Below are 21499 nucleotides of genomic sequence, written 5' to 3' on the forward strand. Positions count from 1 at the left end.
AAATGCGCATGTGCATGGTATGCAGCGCGCCTGCGCTTAGTAATTTAACATAAAACTTTTGAGATTTGCACAAGCTCGAGCAACGTTTTTTCAATGCTCGTGTGATCGTAGTGTGATTGACAGGAAGTGGGTGTTTCTGGGCGGCAACTTGGCGTTTTCAGGGAGTGTGCTAAAAAACGCAGGCATGCCAGGTAAAAACGCAGGAGTGGCTGGAGAAACAGGGGATTGGCTGTACAAATGCAGGGCGTGTTTGTGACGTCAAACCAGGAACTAAACGGACTGAGGTGATCGCAATCTAGGAGTAGGTCTGGAGCTACTCAGAAACTGCAAGGAATTATTCAGTAGCAATTCTGCTAATCTTTCATTCGCACTTCTGCTAAGCTAAGATACACTCCCAGAGGGCGGCGGCCTAGCATTTGCAATGCTGCTAAAAGCAGCTAACGAGCGAACAATTTGGAATGACCACCTTAATACTCAAATTATTGCGATTCGCTCTATTTTCAGAATCCTCCTGTTGGTCCTGGGGGAGGTGAATATCTTCCTGCATAACATAGACAGAGCGCTCCAGTTCCTGTTGGAAGTGAACCACTTCATCACTTTTTTGTTCAACATCATTAGTGCGTGCACCCGATGCGGAAACCTCCTCTTTTAAGCCTGAGACAGCTTTTTGAATCTCAGAGTGGAAGGCTTATTTGAGCAATTTCATTTCTGCGAGAATGGAGGCTAAGCTATCTTTCATTGATATGTCAGAAGAATGCAATTCCTCCTCAGATTCTGAAACTGTGGCAGCTCGAGAGGCAGAAAATTGTTTACCAGCTCCTGGTTTCATTTTAGAAATAAACGTAGTGAGATCCGCTGGTGGAGCAGACTTACGAGATCTGGGCATTATGCACACAAAGTAGCATTGAAACCAGGCAGCTAAATATAGTAAGTAATGAGATTATGTATCCATGTTGTGTACCATGAAGCAGTGAGAGCAGTGAGAGTCCCCCAGGTTTATCCCCATTAGTATTATCCCAGCATCTTCCCACAACAGTGCATCCTTCTGTGTAGATGAACTTAACAAGTTGAACTATACATATCTAGTAAGCAAGCAGGATAGGCAAAGGGAGTCAAGGTAGGCTCTTCATATATGTCAGAAGCTACTGTAATGCCAGAGGCTGCTGCCAAGGTGGGCTGGAGAAATCATGCAGGGAGCACCTTCATATGTCATGGGCTGCTGTAATACCAGAGGCTGCTGTCAAGGTGGGCTGGAGAAATCATGCAGGGAGCACCTTCATATATGTCAGAGGCTGCTGTAATGCTCTGACCTGTCCTTGTATTATATGTCTGGCTCAGATGCTGGAGCCAGCCTTAATAGAAAGAACCAGGGCCTCCTATTCACCCCTCTCCATAATCAGGATGGCGTTGTGGGAAAGCACTATGGTAATGCATCTCTTGACAGCGCAACAGACTGGTGTGCAGGGAGAGAACATGCTCAGGAACCACTGGCAGTGGGATAGTGGTGGAGACCTGGTCACGCTGTACCTGGTTCACCTAGATGGAAGCAGCTTCCGGCTGCAGACACAGACCCGGCTCATGATGGTAGAGACTTCCTGCTCAGACCTCTGGTTGGTGTGGCTACAGCACTAAGCTCACTGCTCAGATGCCCGTGGTGAGTAGCGTTGGCCCTGGGGGGAAACAGCACTGTTCCCGCACTCTGTACTGGCTCCTGCCAGCCCAATATAGAGAGACAAGATGGAGTCCCCTCAGAATGAGTCCGCCGTCTTCAGCCTGCTAGCCACGCCCCTTCAACACATTTTTTTAGCCACATCTTGTATATTTCATATTCTGTGACCACCAACAGTACATACATAGACCCTCGTTCAGGCAAGATAGCTTGCTCTCCTACCTCTGCACTTGCCACAGGTTCCTATTTGCCAGTCATAGTCCACGTGGATAGTATATAAAGCAAATGTTGGGAAAACATGTGAAAAACCTAAAAAATGTGTTTACCATTGTCATGTTGACTTTTTGTATCTGTAGACCTTAAGCACTGTCGAGCTTTCATCTGTCGACCTTTTGTACCAGTCGACCTAATGCATGTTGACCATATGGTGTCGACCTGTTGACTGTCTAACTAGACAGTGTAGATCTATCATCTGGATACCCTACAGAGGGCCCCTGACAGAGGCTTGATCGATTTGCTGACATCTCTGCACATATGTGCTTGCTGGCTCATAAATATGCAATGGTACAGAAAGACCATGTCCTGGCTTTCAGTTCAATTTGCTCATACACATAAATAACCTTATATATAATAAATTGTGCATTATATTATTTTTACATACATTACTAAATAGATACAGTTTAATGCATTTTAATCTGTTTAATTTTTACAGTGTAAAGATACAATAATGATTGTGGTATAGATGGAAACATAGGTGCATATGCCCATCAGAAAATTAAGGTTAGCTTTACTTAGTACAGCTTAGTCAATGTACGCTTATGTGGTCTGTTATATCTCTCTTGTGCCTCTTATTTTTCACCTTCACACTTTAGATTTAACAAATAAATCTAATGGCCAAGAACAGTCAGGAGCACACCACTAAATAACAGGTCTTTTTTTCACTTTGAACTGCAAAGACATCATTCAGATGCTTGACTCTGTTTTGTATTTGGAAATAACCTTCACAAAGTTCTCAGCAGCTGCAAATATAATAGAGGGAACTCAATTTCCAGAAAAAAGATGGAAACAAGGGCAAAATCAATCTTATAAATGACAGCTATTCGATCACACATACTGCCAAAAACATAGCACAGACATATTTACCAAAATTTGGACAGGAAGACTTATCCAGACCTAGCAGCATGGTAAGTACTCTCCATATCACTCACAATTTGTTAGGGAATATTACAGTAATGTATACTATATACAAGAACAGGGCTACAGTTAAATACTGGACGCTTAACTGTATAGGTGCTGCAATTCATTGCATACATTATTTATTACCAGTTATTTATATAGCACACACATATTCCGTAGCGCTTTAGAGAGAATATTTGGCCATTCACATCAGTCCCTGCCCCAGTGGAGCTTACAAACTATATTCCATGGAAGGCGGAAGTAAAGGTTCTGGCGCCACTGAGATGAGAGGCTTTACCTTCAAGCTGCTGACTATAGGGATAGTTAGTCCCTTGGATATGATAAAGTAGAAAGGATAATACAGTGCTGATAGCTGGATATGGTAAAAGAAATAGGGCACACAGTGGGAATCGAACCCATGACTTCAGTGCTCTGAGGCAGTAGTGCTAACCATTACGCCATGCGTACTGCCCATAAATGTACAAATGCTTAGAGGACATGAATATGCTCAGCATTCTGAGGTTGCAGACTTCACACCAAAAGACAGCTGTTAGATAGGGTTGGTATAGATATAACGGCACCCGTCATCCTGGTGGTCAGAATCCCATCTGCGTGATGCCGGGTGCCAGAATGCCGGCAGCGGGGCGAGCACAAAAGAGCCCCTTGCGGGCTTGCTATGCTTGCCACACTGCGGGCATGGTGGACACCCCAAGAGGGAGAATAGGTGTCGTTATCCCAGCGGTCGGGATCCTGGCGCTGGTATGCTGAGCGCCAGGATCCCAACAGCTGGGATATTGAATGCATTCCGTTAGATACGCTACATACAGGCAGTGGTGGATTTCACACTAGGCAGGTGTCTTTATGTGGCACTTGGTGGGAGTGGCACACCAGGCTGATGAGGCCAGGTTATTCTTTCTTTGTCATTACGACTTATTTTTTAAAGTATTTTTTAAAGTATTTTATTTTGCAACTGGTGGGAGTGGGACAGTAGGCAGCATATTGCTGTCCAGGAGGTGAGGTTGGGGCTACTTTGGCAGTCTCAAGGCATCTGGATTGGCATTGAAATGAAACACAACAGGTGTGTGGCCTGCACCTGGGTGTCACCTACCAGCAGGGGTGACATCAAAGTGCAGACTCCTCCTCAGTGAAAGGAGCCGGGTGCTGCACTGTGACATTACGTGCAGCAACCAGCTCCTATCACTGTGTAGGAGCCAACACTGCACTCACACTGTGAAGCCACACCCCTAAACTGCAAGGTCATGCCCCTTTTGCCAGCAGCCATGCGCATTTGGAATCTCCCGCACCGGGTGTAAATATTTATCTTTGTCATATTTATTTTCTAAAAAGAACCGATTGTGTAAATTTGGATGGGAAGCGGTTACAATACCGCTAGTCGGGATCCTGGAGGTCACAATGCCGATCCTGGCATCCCGACTAGCAGTGAAATGCCACCACCGGAATACCAGAGCCAGAGGCTACTCTCCCTCTTTGAGTGTCCACGATACCCATAGAGGGAGGGTATAACCTGTGGCGAGTGCAGCGAGCCACCGTGCCCGCAATGTGAAAAGCTCAGTGAGCCCGCATGGGGCTTTCTAGCGCTCGCCCCTGCTTCCCACATACTGATGTCAGGGATTTCGCTGTCAGTATACTGACCGCTGGCATCCCGGCCGCCTGTATTTCATACTGAAACTATTTGGATGTCTAATTATGCTTGTGTTCAGAAAAGACTGTAGCTCATTTAACCACTTAACTGGCATGGTTGCATCAGATACGACCACATCAGGCTGGGCTTTCCCTGACATGGTCGCATCTGATGCGACCAGTCAAAAACGCCCACTGGGCTGCTGTGGGAAGAGATTCTTACCACAGCCGCCAATGTAAGAGGGACCTCCCGGCCCCTGGGCCGCTATGGCTCCTCTTCTAGAGTGTCCAGATCACTTTGGCAACAGTGATTGGGAAGCCCGGCATCACCCGCTGCCACCCGGCAGCTACTTCGAGCAGCAGCCGCCGGAATGCCAGCACTGCTCTCCAGTACGTACCCGGCTACTGCACAGAGCAGCAACCGGCGGGATGTCAGCGCTTCTCCCCCTTATGTACCAGGCAGCTGCATAGAGCAGCAGCTGCCGGGAGCATGCTCTGCTGCGCACTGCATATTGGGGCTCAGTAATACCTATGGTGGTAGTGTAGGGGGTTAAATAGTAAAATGTCATTGCTGGGGGTGGTAAAATAATACAATAGAAAATATATACACTGGCCACAGAAGGAGGAGGGGGTGCAAAAAAAGGAGATTGAAAAGTAATTTTATAATGGGGGCTAATGGACACGGGGTGGTGTGAGACACCCCCTAGGCATATTTAAAAAAATAATAAATAAAATATAGTTTTAAAAATGCTTTTTAAATTACATTACATTTTTTTTAACACAACAATTTATGACCATTTTGTGTCATCAGTTAAGTAGTTAAAGAATAATTTCAAGAGCTAAAGAAATGTGATAGCAACCATGCTAGGTAGGAATGAAGAATAGATTTATCAAACAGCAATCTCCCTTTAATATTAATTTTGCTCTAATTGTGGCATTTCCTTGGCATTTGCAGATCATAAACATTTGGTAGTGGCCCAGACCCCCAAAAAGTATATGTGTGTGTGTATGTATGTATATATATATATATATATATATATATATACTAGCCGAACTACCAACGATACCCGGTCATCAAGTCGTGAATGAGTTGGATGCAACTGTCAACATATTACAGTGAATTATTAACTTAGTAGCTCGTCCAACACACCCATGAGGTGGCTGCCACTGTCGTTTTTGATTTTAGGGTGTCACCAGTAGCCCTGATCCCTAGCTTTTCTTTCTGTTCAGCGTTATAATCACTTTTCCGTTGCAAGATGGGTGTAAAGTTTTCCTTCTGTTGTTAATGTTGCTATTACAGGGCTTTTGTCTTCCTACTTCCATTTCTGTCAGTTATTTTAGTTCATTGATTCATGGTTATTTCAGTCAGTTATTTCATGCCATTGAATTATGGTCATCTCTATCAGTTATTACAGTTCATTAAAATTTTCCTCAAAATCCATCAGTGGAAAGCCCAGAACAGGCTCCCTGTGTCAAAGTACTGCCCAGCATACACCAACGATAGGTCTGACCGAGACCCCAAGTTTTCATCCAAATCCATCCAGGGAAAGACCCAGAACAGGCTCCCTGGGTCACAGCCCTGCTAGGCGCATTCCGCTGTGATGTCTGGCCAACCCCATCCCCCTAGTATGTCTTCTAGGATCTAATGTTACCACTCTGTAAAGTTTTCTTCCAAATACATCCAATGGAAAGCCCAGGACAGGCTCCCTGTGTCAAAGTACTTACCAGCGTACACCAACGGGAGGTCCAACCGGTACCCCAACCCCCTAGTTTGTCTTTGGGATCCACTGTAACTACTCTGTGAAGTTTTCATCCAAATCCATCCAGTTATAGGCTCAAAACAGGCTCCCTGAGTCACAGCACTGTCAGGCACATTCCACTGTGTCTTCTAGGATCCAATGTTACCACTCTGTGAAGTTTTCATTCAAATCCACCTAGTAGAAGGCCCAGAACAGGGTCCCTGGGTCAAAGTTCTTCCTGCACATTCTACTGTGAGGTCCTTTTGACCCCAACCCCCTAATTTGTCTTCTGGAATCCATTGTTACCACTCTGGGATCTTTTCTTCCAAATCCATCCAGTAGATGGCCCAGAACAGGGTCCCTGGTTCAAAGCTGCAGTCATGTTCCCAATGGTGATGGGAATTCTTTTTGTAAAGAAATCTCCGCCTGAGAGCTAGATAAACTTATTTCATCTGACAATCACTGCACTCCCCGGATGGCACCATCAGTCAGAGGACACTCAATGCCTCTCTGGAGTCCAGGAGGTGCTGATGAGAAAAAAAAGGAAAAAAGTATTATTATCTATAACTTCATGTATGTCTATGTTTACTTATGTAAAAGCAACAATTTGTGACTCAACTATAATTGCTATTTACCTAAAGCAAATTGACCATGTAAAAGTGTCTGTTGCAGCTAATTTGGGGCAGTGAATTGAGTCACTTTTTGAATCACCCAGTTTGTATCTACTGTAGCGGTATTCTCATTCAATGTACAGCATCTGTCTATATCCAATGCTGTATAACTGAGCAAAAAAATTCCATGCTAAAATAATTGTAAGCATGACCTGTTTCATATGACACTTATCTAAATTGGCCACTAAGGAATAAGATTTGTATAATTCTAAAAACCTTTTATGTTTAAATGCTTAAAAACCAGACAAGCTTATGCTTTCAAAAACAACATTTCTAAAGTAAAGATTAGCAAAGAGTGGAACTTTATTTTCTGTGTACCTAAAAAACAATAGTTTGATACTTTTTATGGAGTAGAGACAAGCTCTATCTCCAATGAAAACAGGTGTGAACTACTACGATATGTATGTACTCCAGAAATTGCAAGCACTACACTCACACTCATATTATATTCTATTTAAATGAAGTGAAAATTTGCATCATTTACTTTTACACCTTGGAATATCGAATGAAAGTATAGTTGAGAAACGGTTGCATTATGCAGGACAAGATGGTTCAGTGACTTCTACAGATCTTTTTGGCACAGTTCCAGGTAGGGTTTACTTGCTGTCTGTAATGCTTTTCAGATTAAATGATTTGTTCATTTTCTCTTTTCTTATTAGACTAAAGTGCCACAACAAATGCACCAAAGAGGCGCCTCCATGTCATTTACTAATTATACACCGGGGAGGTATGTATCCTATCTTGCAGAATCAGTGTAGTCTGAATTAAATATGTTTGCAGGGTTACCACCGAGTTTTACTGTAAAGTCTGTCCTATGTATAATTGTATTATTTTGACCGCCTCTGCTGAGTGGGCCTAAATCGGGTTTGTAAGCAAATGTGGGGCATTTTTACATATGCAGAAAGATTTAGATTTGGGCGGGCTTTATTGTTTCTGTGCAGGGTAAAAATGAGCTGCTTTTGCATATGGGCCCTCATTCCGAGTTGTTCGCTCGCTAGCTGCTTTTAGCAGCATTGCACACGCTAGGCCGCCGCCCTCTGGGAGTGTATTTTAGCTTAGCAGAATAGCGAACGAAAGATTAGCAGAACTGCTACTAAATAATTCTTTGCAGTTTCTGAGTAGCTCGAGACCTACTCACTGACGTCACAAACACGCCCTGCGTTCGGCTAGCCACTCCTCCGTTTCACCAGACACTCCCGCGTTTTTCCCTGACACGCCTGCATTTTTTAGCACATTCCCGGAAAACGCTCAGTTACCACCCAGAAACGCCCCTTTCCTGTCAATCATTCACTGATCAGCAGTGCGACTGAAAAGCGCTGCAGGATCCACAGCAAAACTGCTAAGTTTTTAGTTAAATAACAAAGCGCATGCGCCCAGCGTGCCTTGCGCATGCGCAATTAGCAACAAATCGCAGCATAGCAAAAATCGGCAACGAGCGAACAACTCGGAATGACCCCCATAGCTCACAAATGTTAACCAGCTTTTGGGAGTGCCCTGGAAAACGCAGGCGTGTCCAGGCGTTTGCAAGGCGGGTGTCTGACGGCAATTCCATGACCTGACAAGCTGAAGTTATAGCAGTGGCTGAGTAAGTTCATAGCTACTCAAAAACTGCACAAAAACGTTTTGCACAGCTCCCCTGCACAAGCGATCGCACAATTGCTAAAATACACTCCCCCCAGGCGGCGACTATCTGATCGCAGGGCCGCAAAAAACTGCTACCTTGCGATAAACTCGGAATGACCCCCCTAAATAGCTTTTGTATATAGCCCACAAATGTTAACCAGCTTTATTTTTAGAATGCAATTTAGATTTTAGTTTGAACACACCCCACTGAAATGCAGCATGGTTTTGCCCAGTTGTGTGCTTATTTGCTTTACTTACAAACCTAAATAGGCGGGCCCAGTATGAGAATGATTGCTCCTTAAATCATGTACATTAATAATCTCAGATTGGGAATTTTATTTCTTTCTTATTTCAGTTTTTTTTATTCTACAATAATGTTTATTTCATTTTTTTGTATTCAAAATAGTTGTATAGAAAAAAAAAAGGATTCTTGTTTGAGGAAAGAAATCCCTACATTAATAAGAATATATCTCTGAAAATATTACACTTTGGTGGTCAGCTTACAACAGCTAGTTGCTACTGTATATCACATAAGGTGCAGTGTATCAATGAGTTCCCAATACTTTAATTTTTAATATTTTTATACATGGTCAATTATTATAAGCAATACTGAACATAACAAATCTCAAGCACAACTTGGATCAGTGGAGCATAGATGCTACTGTACATTGTACTACAAATGATAAGGGGAGACTAATTAGCTTGTTCAAGATCTGTGGCTGTGACTCAAAGAGAAATCTGTTTCTATTGTATATAGTTTGTATCCCTCTGAGTCTTATCTTACTGAACCATAAACCATACAACAGATGACTGAGCTATCCACAACTTTTCATCACTAATACTGGTTTCATTTTCATTTCAGCCCGTCTAGTTAGGACCGAATCTGTACCATGTGACATCAATAATCCTTTAAGAAAACCTCCTCGATACTCAGACCTCCATGTCAGCCAAACACTTCCTAAAACCAATAAAATTAACAAGGTAAGTCAGCCCACATTTTAACACACACTAATCTCGGTAGTAGAATGAGCTGTGCAGTAGATTTTTGTGATACTGGTCTGTGCGCAATATTTATTCAATGTTACTGTATATGCAGCATTGTGTATTGTTTTATTTGTTATGCACTACAAAGTATACACAGCACCATATATGGGTAAAGAAAAACAGAGTAGCTAATACATAACTGGCTGCAAATTGTTGCAAGTGCATACGCATCAATACATTCTAAATGGTAGCGGGTAAGTACGCACGTGCCCACAGATGGCTGCGGGAATTTTTTTTGTGATCTCATTGCCGCATACTGTATAGCCGCTTCCGTGGAAATGATGAGAGATGACACAACTGTAAGTACATAGCATGAATACAAAACTTTACAGTAAAACCACAGACAGTGAGTGAGGTGTACAGAGCTTAGGGTAGAGCAAGTCTCAATGGGCAAGCAAAACAAACAATATCAGAGTCGCTGAAGGGACAAGGAGACAAAAGACAATGAGCACTGGTGACCTTAAAACTGCGAGGGGGAGAACAGAAGGGAAAAGGGCCCTGTCTGAGGACTTACAGTACATACTAAAAGAAGGGGAGAACAGTGGAGGTTGAACTTGGTGGAAGGAGAAAGATGGGCCTATATTTACTAATAATCCGAGTTTGACCGATTTGTGTTTTTTTTTCTAAGTCCCAACACGGGAATTCACTAAGCACAAATCTCGGCAGTGTTTGGGCTATTCGTTATGGTTTTCAAGGCTAAGTTCAGAAATACGAATGAATAGACCATCGGTCAAATGCGGCTTTTATTTCATACAACACGGGTATTCACTATTAATTCGTATTTGGGTGTTAATCTCTGAATGCTCAAGTGCGGGTGTATTTTTTTGCGTTTCAATAAAAAAAGCAGCAAAAAAATAGACCTGCTTTTTCCTGGCGAGTTTGGATAACCATGCACGGATCAGTGAGATCTGTGCATGGTTATCTATGGGAAAGGGTCTGTTTAGTGTAAAAACGTTAAAAAAAAATTGCGTGGGGTCCCCCCTCCTAAGCACAATTAGCCTTGGGCTCTTTGAGCCGGTCCTGGTTGCAAAAATATGGGGAAAAAATTGACAGGGGTTCCCCCATATTTTAACAACCAGCACCGGGCTCTGCGCCTGGTCCTGGTGCCAAAAATACGGGGGACAAAAAGCGTAGGGGTCCCCCGTATTTTTAACACCAGCACCGGGCTCCACTAGTCAGAGAGATAATGCCACAGCCGGGTGACACTTTTATATAGGTCCCTGCGGCCCTGGCATTAAATCACTAACTAGTCACCCCTGGCTGGGGTACCCTGGAGGAGTGGGGACCCCTTAAATCAAGCCCCCCCCCCCCCTCCAGCCACCCAAGGGCCAGGGGTGAAGCCCGAGGCTGTCCCCCCCATCCAAGGGCTGCGGATGGGGGGCTGATAGCCATGTGTAAAAAAAGAATATTGTTTTTTGTAGCAGTACTACAAGTCCCAGCAAGCCTCCCCCGCAAGCTGGTACTTGGAGAACCACAAGTACCAGCATGCGGGGGGGAAACGGGCCCGCTGGTACCTGCAGTACTACTACAAAAAAAATACCCAAATAAAAACAGAACTCACACACCTTGAAAGTAGAACTTTATTACATACATGCACACCTACATTCACACATACTTACCTATGTTCACACGAGGGTCGGCCCACTTCTCCAAGTAGAATCCATGGGGTACCTGTGAATAAAATTATACTCACAAAAATCCAGTGTAGATCTGTCCACTTCTGGACCGCTTGTAATCCACGTACTTGCCAAAAAAACAAACCGAAAAACCCGAACCATGCACTGAAAGGGGTCCCATGTTTACACATGGGACCCCTTTCCCCGACTGCCGAGACCCCCCCGTGACTCCTGTCACAGAGGGTCCCTTCAGCCAATCAGGGAGCGCCACGTTGAGGCACTCTCCTGATTGCCTGTGTGCTCCTGAGCTGTCAGTCAGGCTGCGCACGGCAGAGATACAATGTTGCGCATAGGCGCTACATTGTATCCAATGGTGGGAACTTTGAGGTCAGCGGTGAGGTTAATCACGGTCAACCACTGACCACAAAGTTCCCACCATTGGATACAATGTAGCGCCTATGCGCTACATTGTATCTCTGCCGTGCGTAAGTATGTGTGAATGTAGGTGTGCATGTATGTAATAAAGTTTTACTTTCAAGGTGTGTGAGTTGTTTTTATTTGGGTATTTTTTTTGTAGTAGTACTACAGGTACCAGCGGGCCAGTTTCCCCCCGCATGCTGGTACTTGTGGTTCTCCAAGTACCAGCTTGCGGGGGAGGCTTGCTGGGACTTGTAGTACTGCTACAAAAAACAATATAATTTTTTTTAAACATGGCTATCAGCCCCCCATCCGCAGCCCTTGAATTGGGGGGACAGCCTCGGGCTTCACCCCTGGTCCTTGGATGGCTGGAGGGGGGGACCCCTTGATTTAAGGGGTCCCCACTCCTCCAGGGTACCCCAGCCAGGGGTGACTAGTTAGTGATTTAATGCCAGGGCCGCAGGGACCTATATAAAAGTGTCACCCGGCTGTGGCATTATCTCTCTGACTAGTGGAGCCCGGTGCTGGTGTTAAAAATACGGGGGACCCCTACGCTTCCCCCCCCCCCCGTATTTTTGGCACCAGGACCAGGCGCAGAGCCCGGTGCTGGTTGTTAAAATATGGGGGAACCCCTGTCAATTTTTCCCCCATATTTTTGCAACCAGGACCGGCTCAAAGAGCCCGAGGCTGGTTGTGCTCAGGAGGGGGGACCCCACACAATTTTTTTTTAAATTTTAACACTTTAATTTTTCTCACAGATCCGGCCGGGATTCCTTGTATTTTGTCATGCAGTGTTTTACTCATCACTCCCGTAAAACACTGCCTGACATTACAAATCACATCGACATCGGAAAAGACGAATGTTGCAAACTCGGCAGATTAGTAAATGACCGTATCAGGATTCAAAAAGTTGCAGTAAAATGCACCCGATACCATTCGAGTTCAAACACCCTTAAAAACGGCTAAAACACGAATATTAGTAAATATACCCCATGGAGTGTGAATCTTACGCAAAGAAAGCTGGAGGATGTAAAGTGACGAGTTAAGAGGAGAGCTGGTATACTGTAGCAAATACGTCTGAATCATGGGCACTTTTAAAGCTGGGTAGACTGACAGAAAGTCTGACTAGGCGAGGGAGAAATTTAGGAGGCAGGCATTTGAAAAAGAGATCAGAGTTGATGTGAGGTGGTCTTTAGAGGAGGAGCAGAGAAGGGGGAAGGGAGGAAGTACAGACAGAGATGAGGTTGCACATATAGGTGGGAGAGGGGTGATGAAGGGTTTTAAATGTGAGGGTGTATTATAATTTCTTCTTCTTATTATTATTATTATTATTATTTATGTGGTGCCAAATAATACATAATACATCAGTACAAAGGTAAAATAGGCGGGGGATGGTAGACAGGGGGCATAAAAGAGTAGTTCAAGGAGGAGAGAACAAGGGAATAAGGTGCATACCATGAGTGCTTACAGTCTAAGAGGAAGTGGTGTAAGCAGGAGAATAAACTAGTAAAGATGTAGGTCTGTTGCCAGAAGGAGTTAAATGGTGAGTTAGAGGAGGGTTGTTAGGCTTTTCTGAAGAAGTGGGTCTTAACGTAAGGGCATATTTGAGGGCCACATTTGAAGCCAATGAAGCAGGTCACCAAGGGGGAGGAAAAAATGTTAAAACGTAAAAGGAAAATGAGATGAGCAGCAGTGTTAAGGATCGACTGAAGTGGGAAAAGGGGAGAGTGAAGAAGACCAAAAATGAGTATGTTACAATAGCCTATGTGGGAGATGATGAGTGTGGGGATGAGAGTTCTGGTGGCGAGGAAGGGACGGATTCTGGAGATGTTGCAGAGTTGTCAGATTGAGTGATGGCCTGAATGTGGGGAATGAAGGAGAGAGCGAAGTCGTGGATGGCACTGAGGCAGCGGACAGAAAAGAGGTTGATGTTTACCCCCTAAAGGGGAGAAAAAAAAATTAGCTCATTACTTTCCATGTTAAGTTTCAGGAAGCACTGGGACATCCAGGTGAAGATGGCAGATACCAGAAAGGCAGTTAGAAACGTAAGATAGGATAGAGGGAAAGAGCTCAGGAGATGACTGGTAGACTTGGTATTGGAAGCCGAATTAGCTAGTGAGATTTTCAAGGCAGTCTATATTAATGCTGATGCTGACACAGCAGCGTTTTAAGAGAGGAGGAGGCCCGGGTGCAGCCTCCTCCATTCGGGCCCCCTCCTCTCTGCCGGCAACGGGGAGAGTCTAAGCACTAGAGGGCTCAGACTCTACTGCGCATGCGCAGATCCCCAGGAAAATGGTGCGGCGGCCATTTTCCCTGAGATTTCTCTACTGCGCATGCGCAGAACTCTGTGAAAATGGCCGCTGGCGATTTTTACGGAGTTTTAACACAGCCGTGGACGTAGCTGCGGGACTCCGGAGGGGTGAGTATTCACAAAATGGGTGCAGCGAGTGCGGTGGGGGCCCCCTCTGGACACACTGCACCCATTATAGAAACGCCAGTGTGCTGACACAATATAGGATAACTACCCCCCCATACTGTAGAATAATGTAGAATATAATCAAAGTAGCTGTCTGTTGTACTAAATTCCATCACTGAGAATTATATAACTGAACAATTAAACATTATTAGCAAGGTTTCCTATTATACTACTAATAAATAGCACAACAACAAATGATAAAGCAATTATATGCCTCTCCCAAGAAATTCCATTACATTACCCAGTATGTGGCATTTAGGGTAGTAATCTCTCTTTGCACACTTATTGCATGCTGCCAACTAAAATGCATATTTGTAAACAGATTTTTAACAGCATTAGTTTGTACCTAATTAATTATTACTTGATAGTAGTTCAACAAGTTGAATGGCTAACACAATTTGGGTACTGGACAAAGAAGTGTAAGAAACCTTAAGTAAAAAAAAATATTAATAAGAATAAGGGTATCCGTTTGGATGGTCGACCATGTTATGGTCGACAGTCATTAGGTCGACCACTATTGGTCGACATTGACATGGTCGACGTGGACACATGGTCGACACATGAAAGGTCGACACATCAAGATGTCGACATGAGTTTTTCACATTTTTTTTCTTTTGGGGAACTTTTCCATACTTTCCGATCCGCGTGGATTACGATTGGGAACGGTAATGGTGTACGAAGCATGCATTTGTCGAAATGGCTCCGACAAGGGCTGTTCGGTGGATGGCCAAATCAGACTGTCGGATTTGAGCCAAATCGCCGTACCCGGGGTCCTGTCCTGCCACTGCTGTCAGCAGCTGCCAGGTGTGCTGACAACGGCGGCAGGGGGAGCAGACTACGACGGGGGGCGGTGACGGCTGCAGGGCGGCGGGGGAGCTGGATAGCAACAGGCGGAGCTGCCAGCATCTGCGGCAGCGGGGATTATGTCTGCGGCGGGAGGAGGCACTGCAGGGAGAGAGGTGCCTGGCCGGGGGATGGCTAGGCAAGGTGCTTCTCATTCCCGACTTGTTGGAAAAAAAGTGCACATTTTGAATAGGTCGGAACCCCTTTCCGACCTAAATCTGTCGGAAGCTGCCGTTTTTCAGACAATATGGCAGCTTCTGACAGCTATTGAATACACCCCTACACTGGCGTTTCTATAATGGGTGCAGTGTGTGCGGTGCACACAGGCCCTTGAGTCCAGAGGGGGCCCCCACCGCACACACTGCACCCATTTTTAAAATACTCACCCCTCCGAAGTCCAGCGCCGGCATCCGCAGTGCTATTAGAACACAGTGAATATGGCTCAGCGGCCATTTTCACTGAGTTATGTGCATGCGCAGTAGAGAAATCTCAGGGAAAATGGCCACCGCGCCATTTTTCCAGAGATCTGCGCATGCGCAGTAGAGTCTGAGCCCTCTAGTGCTCAGACTCTACAGCGCTCCAGGCAGAGAGAAGGGGGCCCGAACGGAGAAGGCTGAACACGGGCCTCCTCCTCTCTTAAAACACTCCTGCACCCCTATGTCAGTATTTTGAACATGTCAGCATAATGAATGTCGGTATTTTGACCGTGTTGGTATTTTGACTGTAGGCCAATGGCTGGATTATGACCGTCAGTATTGTGTCCGTCGGTAAATCATACTAAACCCAATGTGAAGACGGAGCTCTCAGTTTATCCCCAGCCATCAAGGGTAGAAACTTGAGGTACAACTTGTAGTTAAACCAATGCACAGAGAAATAAAGGTCATTTGAAAGAATATTGTAGAAGTTTAGTCGCTTTTACAGCTGGGGTACAATAAATACAGTCACTGAATAGTGATTTCATAGATCTCTGCTTAGTAAAATGTCGAAGTGATATCCAACAGATTCTGTTCTTGCTGCGTAACTTACATACCACATTATTTTGCGACTTGACTTCTGGTCTTACAAATATCATACAATTCCGTGGTTACAAATAGTGTGACATCATTTAGTCATGACTTACTGTAGTTAGAAGATTATAATGTACAGAGAATGAATGTAGGAAGCTATGTTCATCTAGTCACATTTATTTATGTTGTCAGCATCAATAGCCTAGGCATATGGATATATGTGCTGGAGAATTTACAGGCCTGGCACGGACGATAATGCATTTGTACAGATGAATAGATTCAGGGACAAATGATAAATAGTCACATCCACACCACACAACAGATAACAGGAAATACAGACCTGATTGCATTACATTGATTTGTATTGTGCCAGTCATAGCAATTACTGCATGTTCTTCCCATTTATAATGTAAGATCCAACTCATGGTTATTTCACAATCGGAAGCACTGAACTTTCCTGAGCCCTCAGAAAATATAACCGGGTATATTTATTATTTATTTATTAACAGTTTCTTATATAGCGCAGCAAATTCCATTGCGCTTTACAACTGGACACAATTACATGACAAAACTGGGTAAAACAAACAGTCATAGAGGTAGGGGGGCCCTGCTCGCAAGCTTACAATCTATGGGAAAATAGGCATTGATACACAAGGATAGGTGCTATTTATTGCATAGTTGTCCACCAGATTGTAAAGGTTCTTGGTGGGCTGCATGATATCACATCACAGCAGAGATGAACCAGGGTCCGGAGGGAGGGAGAGTGGAGAAAGAAAATATGTGGGGGATGTACTGTGGAGATATAATTGGATAGGAAAACTATGAAAATAATGTGAGCGTTTCTGGAATTTGATAAGCTTGTCTGAAAAGGTGGGTTTTCAGGGAACGCTTGAAGATTTGAAGACTAGAGGAGAGTCTTGCTGTACGTGGTAGGGCATTCCACAGAGTGGGTGCAGCCCAAAGAAAATTCTGTAATCGTGCATGGGAGCAAGTAATGAGTGTGGATGAGAGACGTAGATCTTGTGAAGAGCGAAGGGGTCGGGTTGGGAGATATTTTGAGATAAGCGAAGAGATGTATGTTGGTGTAGTATGGTTAATAGCCTTGTGTGTAAGTAACAGTATTTTATATTGAATACGGTAGAATACAGGTAGCCAATGGAGGGACTGACATAGTGGGTCTGCAGACGATGAACGTCTAGCGAGGAATATTAGCCTTGCAGCTGCATTCAGAATGGATTGTAAAGGTGAGAGTCTGTTCTTGGTAAGACCAGTAAGAAGACTATTGCAATAATCAATATCAGTGTCTTGCCTCTACAAGCAACTGTTCTTCACTCCAACGCTTATCTTTGCTGCATGTATGCCCAGTAGAAATACTGTATATCTTTTTAAAACTGCTTGGTGAAATATTCACCCCATTTCACATTTAGCTGCAACACTTTGTTGGTTGAATTAGACCATAAGTGTTCCCAGTACAGCCTCAACCACACAGCAGAATGAACTAAACACGGTCGTTGTCATCTTCACTCTGAAGACTATGGGGTATATGCAATTGCGGTCGAATTCTGGCTGGAATTCGACACAATTCGTTTTTGGATTCGACACAATTCAACAGGCGAAACCCTCCCGCCGGGACCCGAATTTGACATATTCAATAAATAACGGATTAGACAGTCCCGCTGTCGAAAAACGGACCAGTTGACGAATAGTGGGCGGCCTGGATTCGACTTCATGGACGGCACAAAAGTGTTCAATAAATCCTGAAAAAAAAATGCGTGGGGTCCCCCCTCCTAAGCATAACAAGCCTCGGGCTCTTTTAGCCGGTCCTGGTTGTAAAAATACAAGGGAAAAAATGACAGGGGTTCCCCTGTATTTTAACAACTAGTACCGGGCTCTGCACCTGGTCCTGGTGCCAAAAATACCGGGGACAAAAGACGTAGGGGTCCCCCGTATTTTTAACACTAGCACCGGGCTCCACTAGCCAGAGAGATAATGCCACAGCCGGGGGACACTTTTATATTGGTCCCTGCGGCCGTGGCATTAAATCCCCAACTAGTTACCACTGGCCGGGGTACCCTGGAGGAGTGGGAACCCCTTAAATCAAGGGGTCTCCCCCTCCAGCCACCCAAGGGCCAGGGGTGAAGCCCGAGGCTGTCCCCCCATCCAAGGGCGGCAGATGGGGGGCTGATAGCCAGTGTAAAAAAAAAGAATATTGTTTTTTGTAGCAGAATTACAAGTCCCAGCAAGCCTCCCCGCAAGCTGGTACTTGGAGAACCACAAGTACCAGCATGCAGGGGAAAACGGGCCCGCTGGTACCTGTAGTTCTACTACAAAAAAATACCCCCCAAAAAACACAACGCACACACCGTGACAGTATAACTTTATTACATACATGCACACCAACATACATACATACTTACCTATACAATATTCTTTTTTTGCCACAAAAGGCTGTCAGCCCCCCATCCGCCGCCCTTGGATGGGGGGACAGCCTCGGGCTTCACCCCTGGCCCTTGGGTGGCTGGAGGGGGGGGACCCCTTGATTTAAGGGGTCCCTACTCCTCCAGGGTACCCCGGCCAGGGGTGACTAGTTGGGGATTTAATGCCACGGCCGCAGGGACCGGTATAAAAGTGTCCCCCGGCTGTGGCTCGATGCTGGTGTTAAAAATATGGGGGACCCCTACGTCTTTTGTCCCCCGTATTTTCGGCACCAGGACCAGGCGCAGAGCCCGGTGCTGGTTGTTTAAATACGGGGGAACCCCTGTCATTCCCCCCCCCCCCCCCCATATTTTTACAACCGGCTCAAAGAGCCCGAGGCTGGTTATGCTTAGGAGGGGGGCCCCACACAATTTTTTTTAATGATTTTTAACCATTTCACACCCCTTCCAACTGAAAAACATGCACTGATCTCTCCATATTATTGTAGTCAGTAAAAAAAAATATATATATTCTTTTAAAAAATCGATTAAATAATACTTGTGGCTCCTAAATAGACAAACCAAGTAGATAATCCCTTCAAATATAAATAGATATGCTATTAGCAATAAAAAAAAGCACCAAAAAATACATGTTTTTTAAAAAATGTATTAGATCACGACAGAAAAATGAGGCGGAATTAAATTGACGAAAATGACTGTTGAAAAGCACTGTTGTCGAATCGACATTCTTCATTTGAATATATACTTTTGTCAAAAAGCCGCATTTTAACATTGCAGACATGTCGAATTGAAAAAATGTCGAATTGCCAAAAGTAAAAAATGAAACAGCAGGTTTTTTGTCGGAAAGTACTGTATTGAATTGTCAAATCAAATTCGACAGGTTTTTTGTGTCGAAAATGACCCGTTTTTCGACATTTTGGGCAATTCGACCGCAATTGCATATACCCCTATAAGTTGGGATGTTACAGTGCAGTGTGTAATAGCACAAGTGTGGAACGTAAAGATTGTATCACCTCCTCAACACTTGATTCACATGTCATTTCACTCTTCTCTGCTGTCAACCAGTCCAAGGAATATAGGCCCTCATTCCGAGTTGATCGCTCACTAGCTACTTTTTGCAGCCGTGCAAACGTATAGTCGTCGCCCACGGGGGAGTGTATTTTCACTTTGCAAGTGTGCGATCATATGTGCAGCCGAGCGGGACGAAAAAGTTTTTTGCAGTTTCTGAGTATGTCTGAACTTACTCAGCCCTTGCGATCACTTCGGCCTGTCCGGTCCCGGAATTGACGTCAGACACCCGCCCTGCAAACGCTTGGACACGCCTGCTTTTTCCCTACCACTCCCAGAAAATGGTCAGTTGACACCCATAAATGCCCTCTTTCTGTACAATCTCCTTGCGAACGGCTGTGCGAATGGAATCGTCGCTAGAAGCATTGCACAGCAACAATGCTGTTTGTAACCGTACGACGCGCGTGCGCATTGTGGTGCACACGCATGCGCAGTAGTAACCTGATTGCTGCGCTGCAAAAATCAGCAGCGTGCGATCAACTCGGAATGACCCCCATAGTACTGTGATAATACTCTAAAATTATCTGCAAGACATAATAAGCCTTATATAATGTTCTTATTGTACTGACTGCCCTCATATTCTATGGCAGCAATAACGTTGGTTACACAAGTGGGGATGTAAACTGACACTTAGCAGATTGGTAGTGAGTTTTGTAGGAAATATATATATATACCCACATTTTGATCACCAAATAAATATGGAAGGAGTAAATAACAATTGTCAAGTATAGTACTAATGTGATCCATACATGAAGTAGATATTGGGGAAATGAGATTGTGTTTAGCCCCTTACACAAGTTAGGAAGTGAATATGCTCATAACTAATCTATAGTGTAAGTTTATAAGGGATCAGTCTGATGTTTCTTGGGTGTCTTTATTTGTGTTTCTGTCTCTCTCTTTCTCTCCTTGTGCACTAACGCAATGACATAATGAGCATCACTCTAGATAAATAGAATTTTCTTAAAATCATCTGAAAAGGAACTAAAACTTTCTGCATTAATAAAGTGCTTGAATCAAGATAGTATAAGGTGATTTAGGAGTTTTGGAGCTGACCCTCATTTCATGAGTGGGCACCTCCAGACCTCAATCCAAGTTTTGCTGTTGCAGACAATGTTCTGCTCTTTTAACTTAACTTACATTAACAATATTGCACCTCTGCCAACATTACATCATTTGTAATCAGGATGGGTGGGGGCTGTAACTGTCTCAGAGTGTGCATGGACATAACCCTTTTGGTATTTTTATGCCCCCCAAAAAAAGTTATTTGCAGGGCAACACCTCCTGATGCCCCCACACTCACCCGCAAATCAGATGACCATTGTGATAAAGGGAGACAATGGGAGAGATAATATTGAGATGGTGGTGGTGGTGGTGGTGGTGGTGGTGGTGGTGGTGGTGGTGTGTGTGTGTGTGTGTGTGTGTGTGTGTGTGTGTGTGTGTGTGTGTGTGTGTGTGTGTGTGTGTGTGTGACTGTGTGTGTGTAATTTTGGAATATTTAGCATGAGCCTAAACTCAAAGTGAACTGAAGGACCAGAAATAATTTGGCATTTAAAGTGGAGGGCAAAATAATACATTTATATGACATGACTCCATTTGTAGGTGTTTAACCCCAGAGGCACTTCGAGTAATATATAAATAATACGAATACTTCCAAAGCCAGGGTGCACCATTTATATTATTTACAAAACACATATCTATGTATACTGAAGATAACACATGTATATGTATTTGTATAGAAGGAACAGTAACTTGATAACATTCTCTAGAAATAATTCCCTTTTTGTCCATAGGTTTGTGCTTATAAAAATGTCAGTTCCCTGACCAGTGATTCTTATGGTACATGTATCACATTTATTAAATCCTAATTCCTTATCCATGCAGCTTACTCTCTTGTATTCAGTGGTTATCTCATGACAGAAGCAAATTCTGAAAATCACATTCACACTTTGATTATAATATTTATGTAATGGATATAATGGAGGCACAAGAGCCTGTTCTTTGATTAATGTCACAAGATTGTAATCTGGATACTTGGTGAATATACTGAGGATGACAACGGAAATGCAAGCCTGTA

At 44.1% G+C, this 21499-nt stretch overlaps 1 protein-coding gene across 2 annotated transcripts in view; it reads left to right on the plus strand.

Annotated features, from left to right (window-relative positions):
* Positions 1-21499, plus strand: part of KSR2 (kinase suppressor of ras 2) — an 868249-nt gene that overhangs the window by 625836 nt on the left and 220914 nt on the right. For both annotated transcript variants that reach the window (XM_063964329.1, XM_063964330.1), the window contains exons 8-9: positions 7556-7623; positions 9382-9500. In XM_063964329.1, coding sequence (XP_063820399.1) covers positions 7556-7623; positions 9382-9500 — 187 coding nt within the window. The remainder of the gene's footprint in view (positions 1-7555; positions 7624-9381; positions 9501-21499) is intronic.

Source organism: Pseudophryne corroboree, chromosome 1, assembly GCF_028390025.1.
Source record: "Pseudophryne corroboree isolate aPseCor3 chromosome 1, aPseCor3.hap2, whole genome shotgun sequence".
NCBI classification, from domain to species: Eukaryota; Metazoa; Chordata; class Amphibia; order Anura; family Myobatrachidae; genus Pseudophryne; species Pseudophryne corroboree.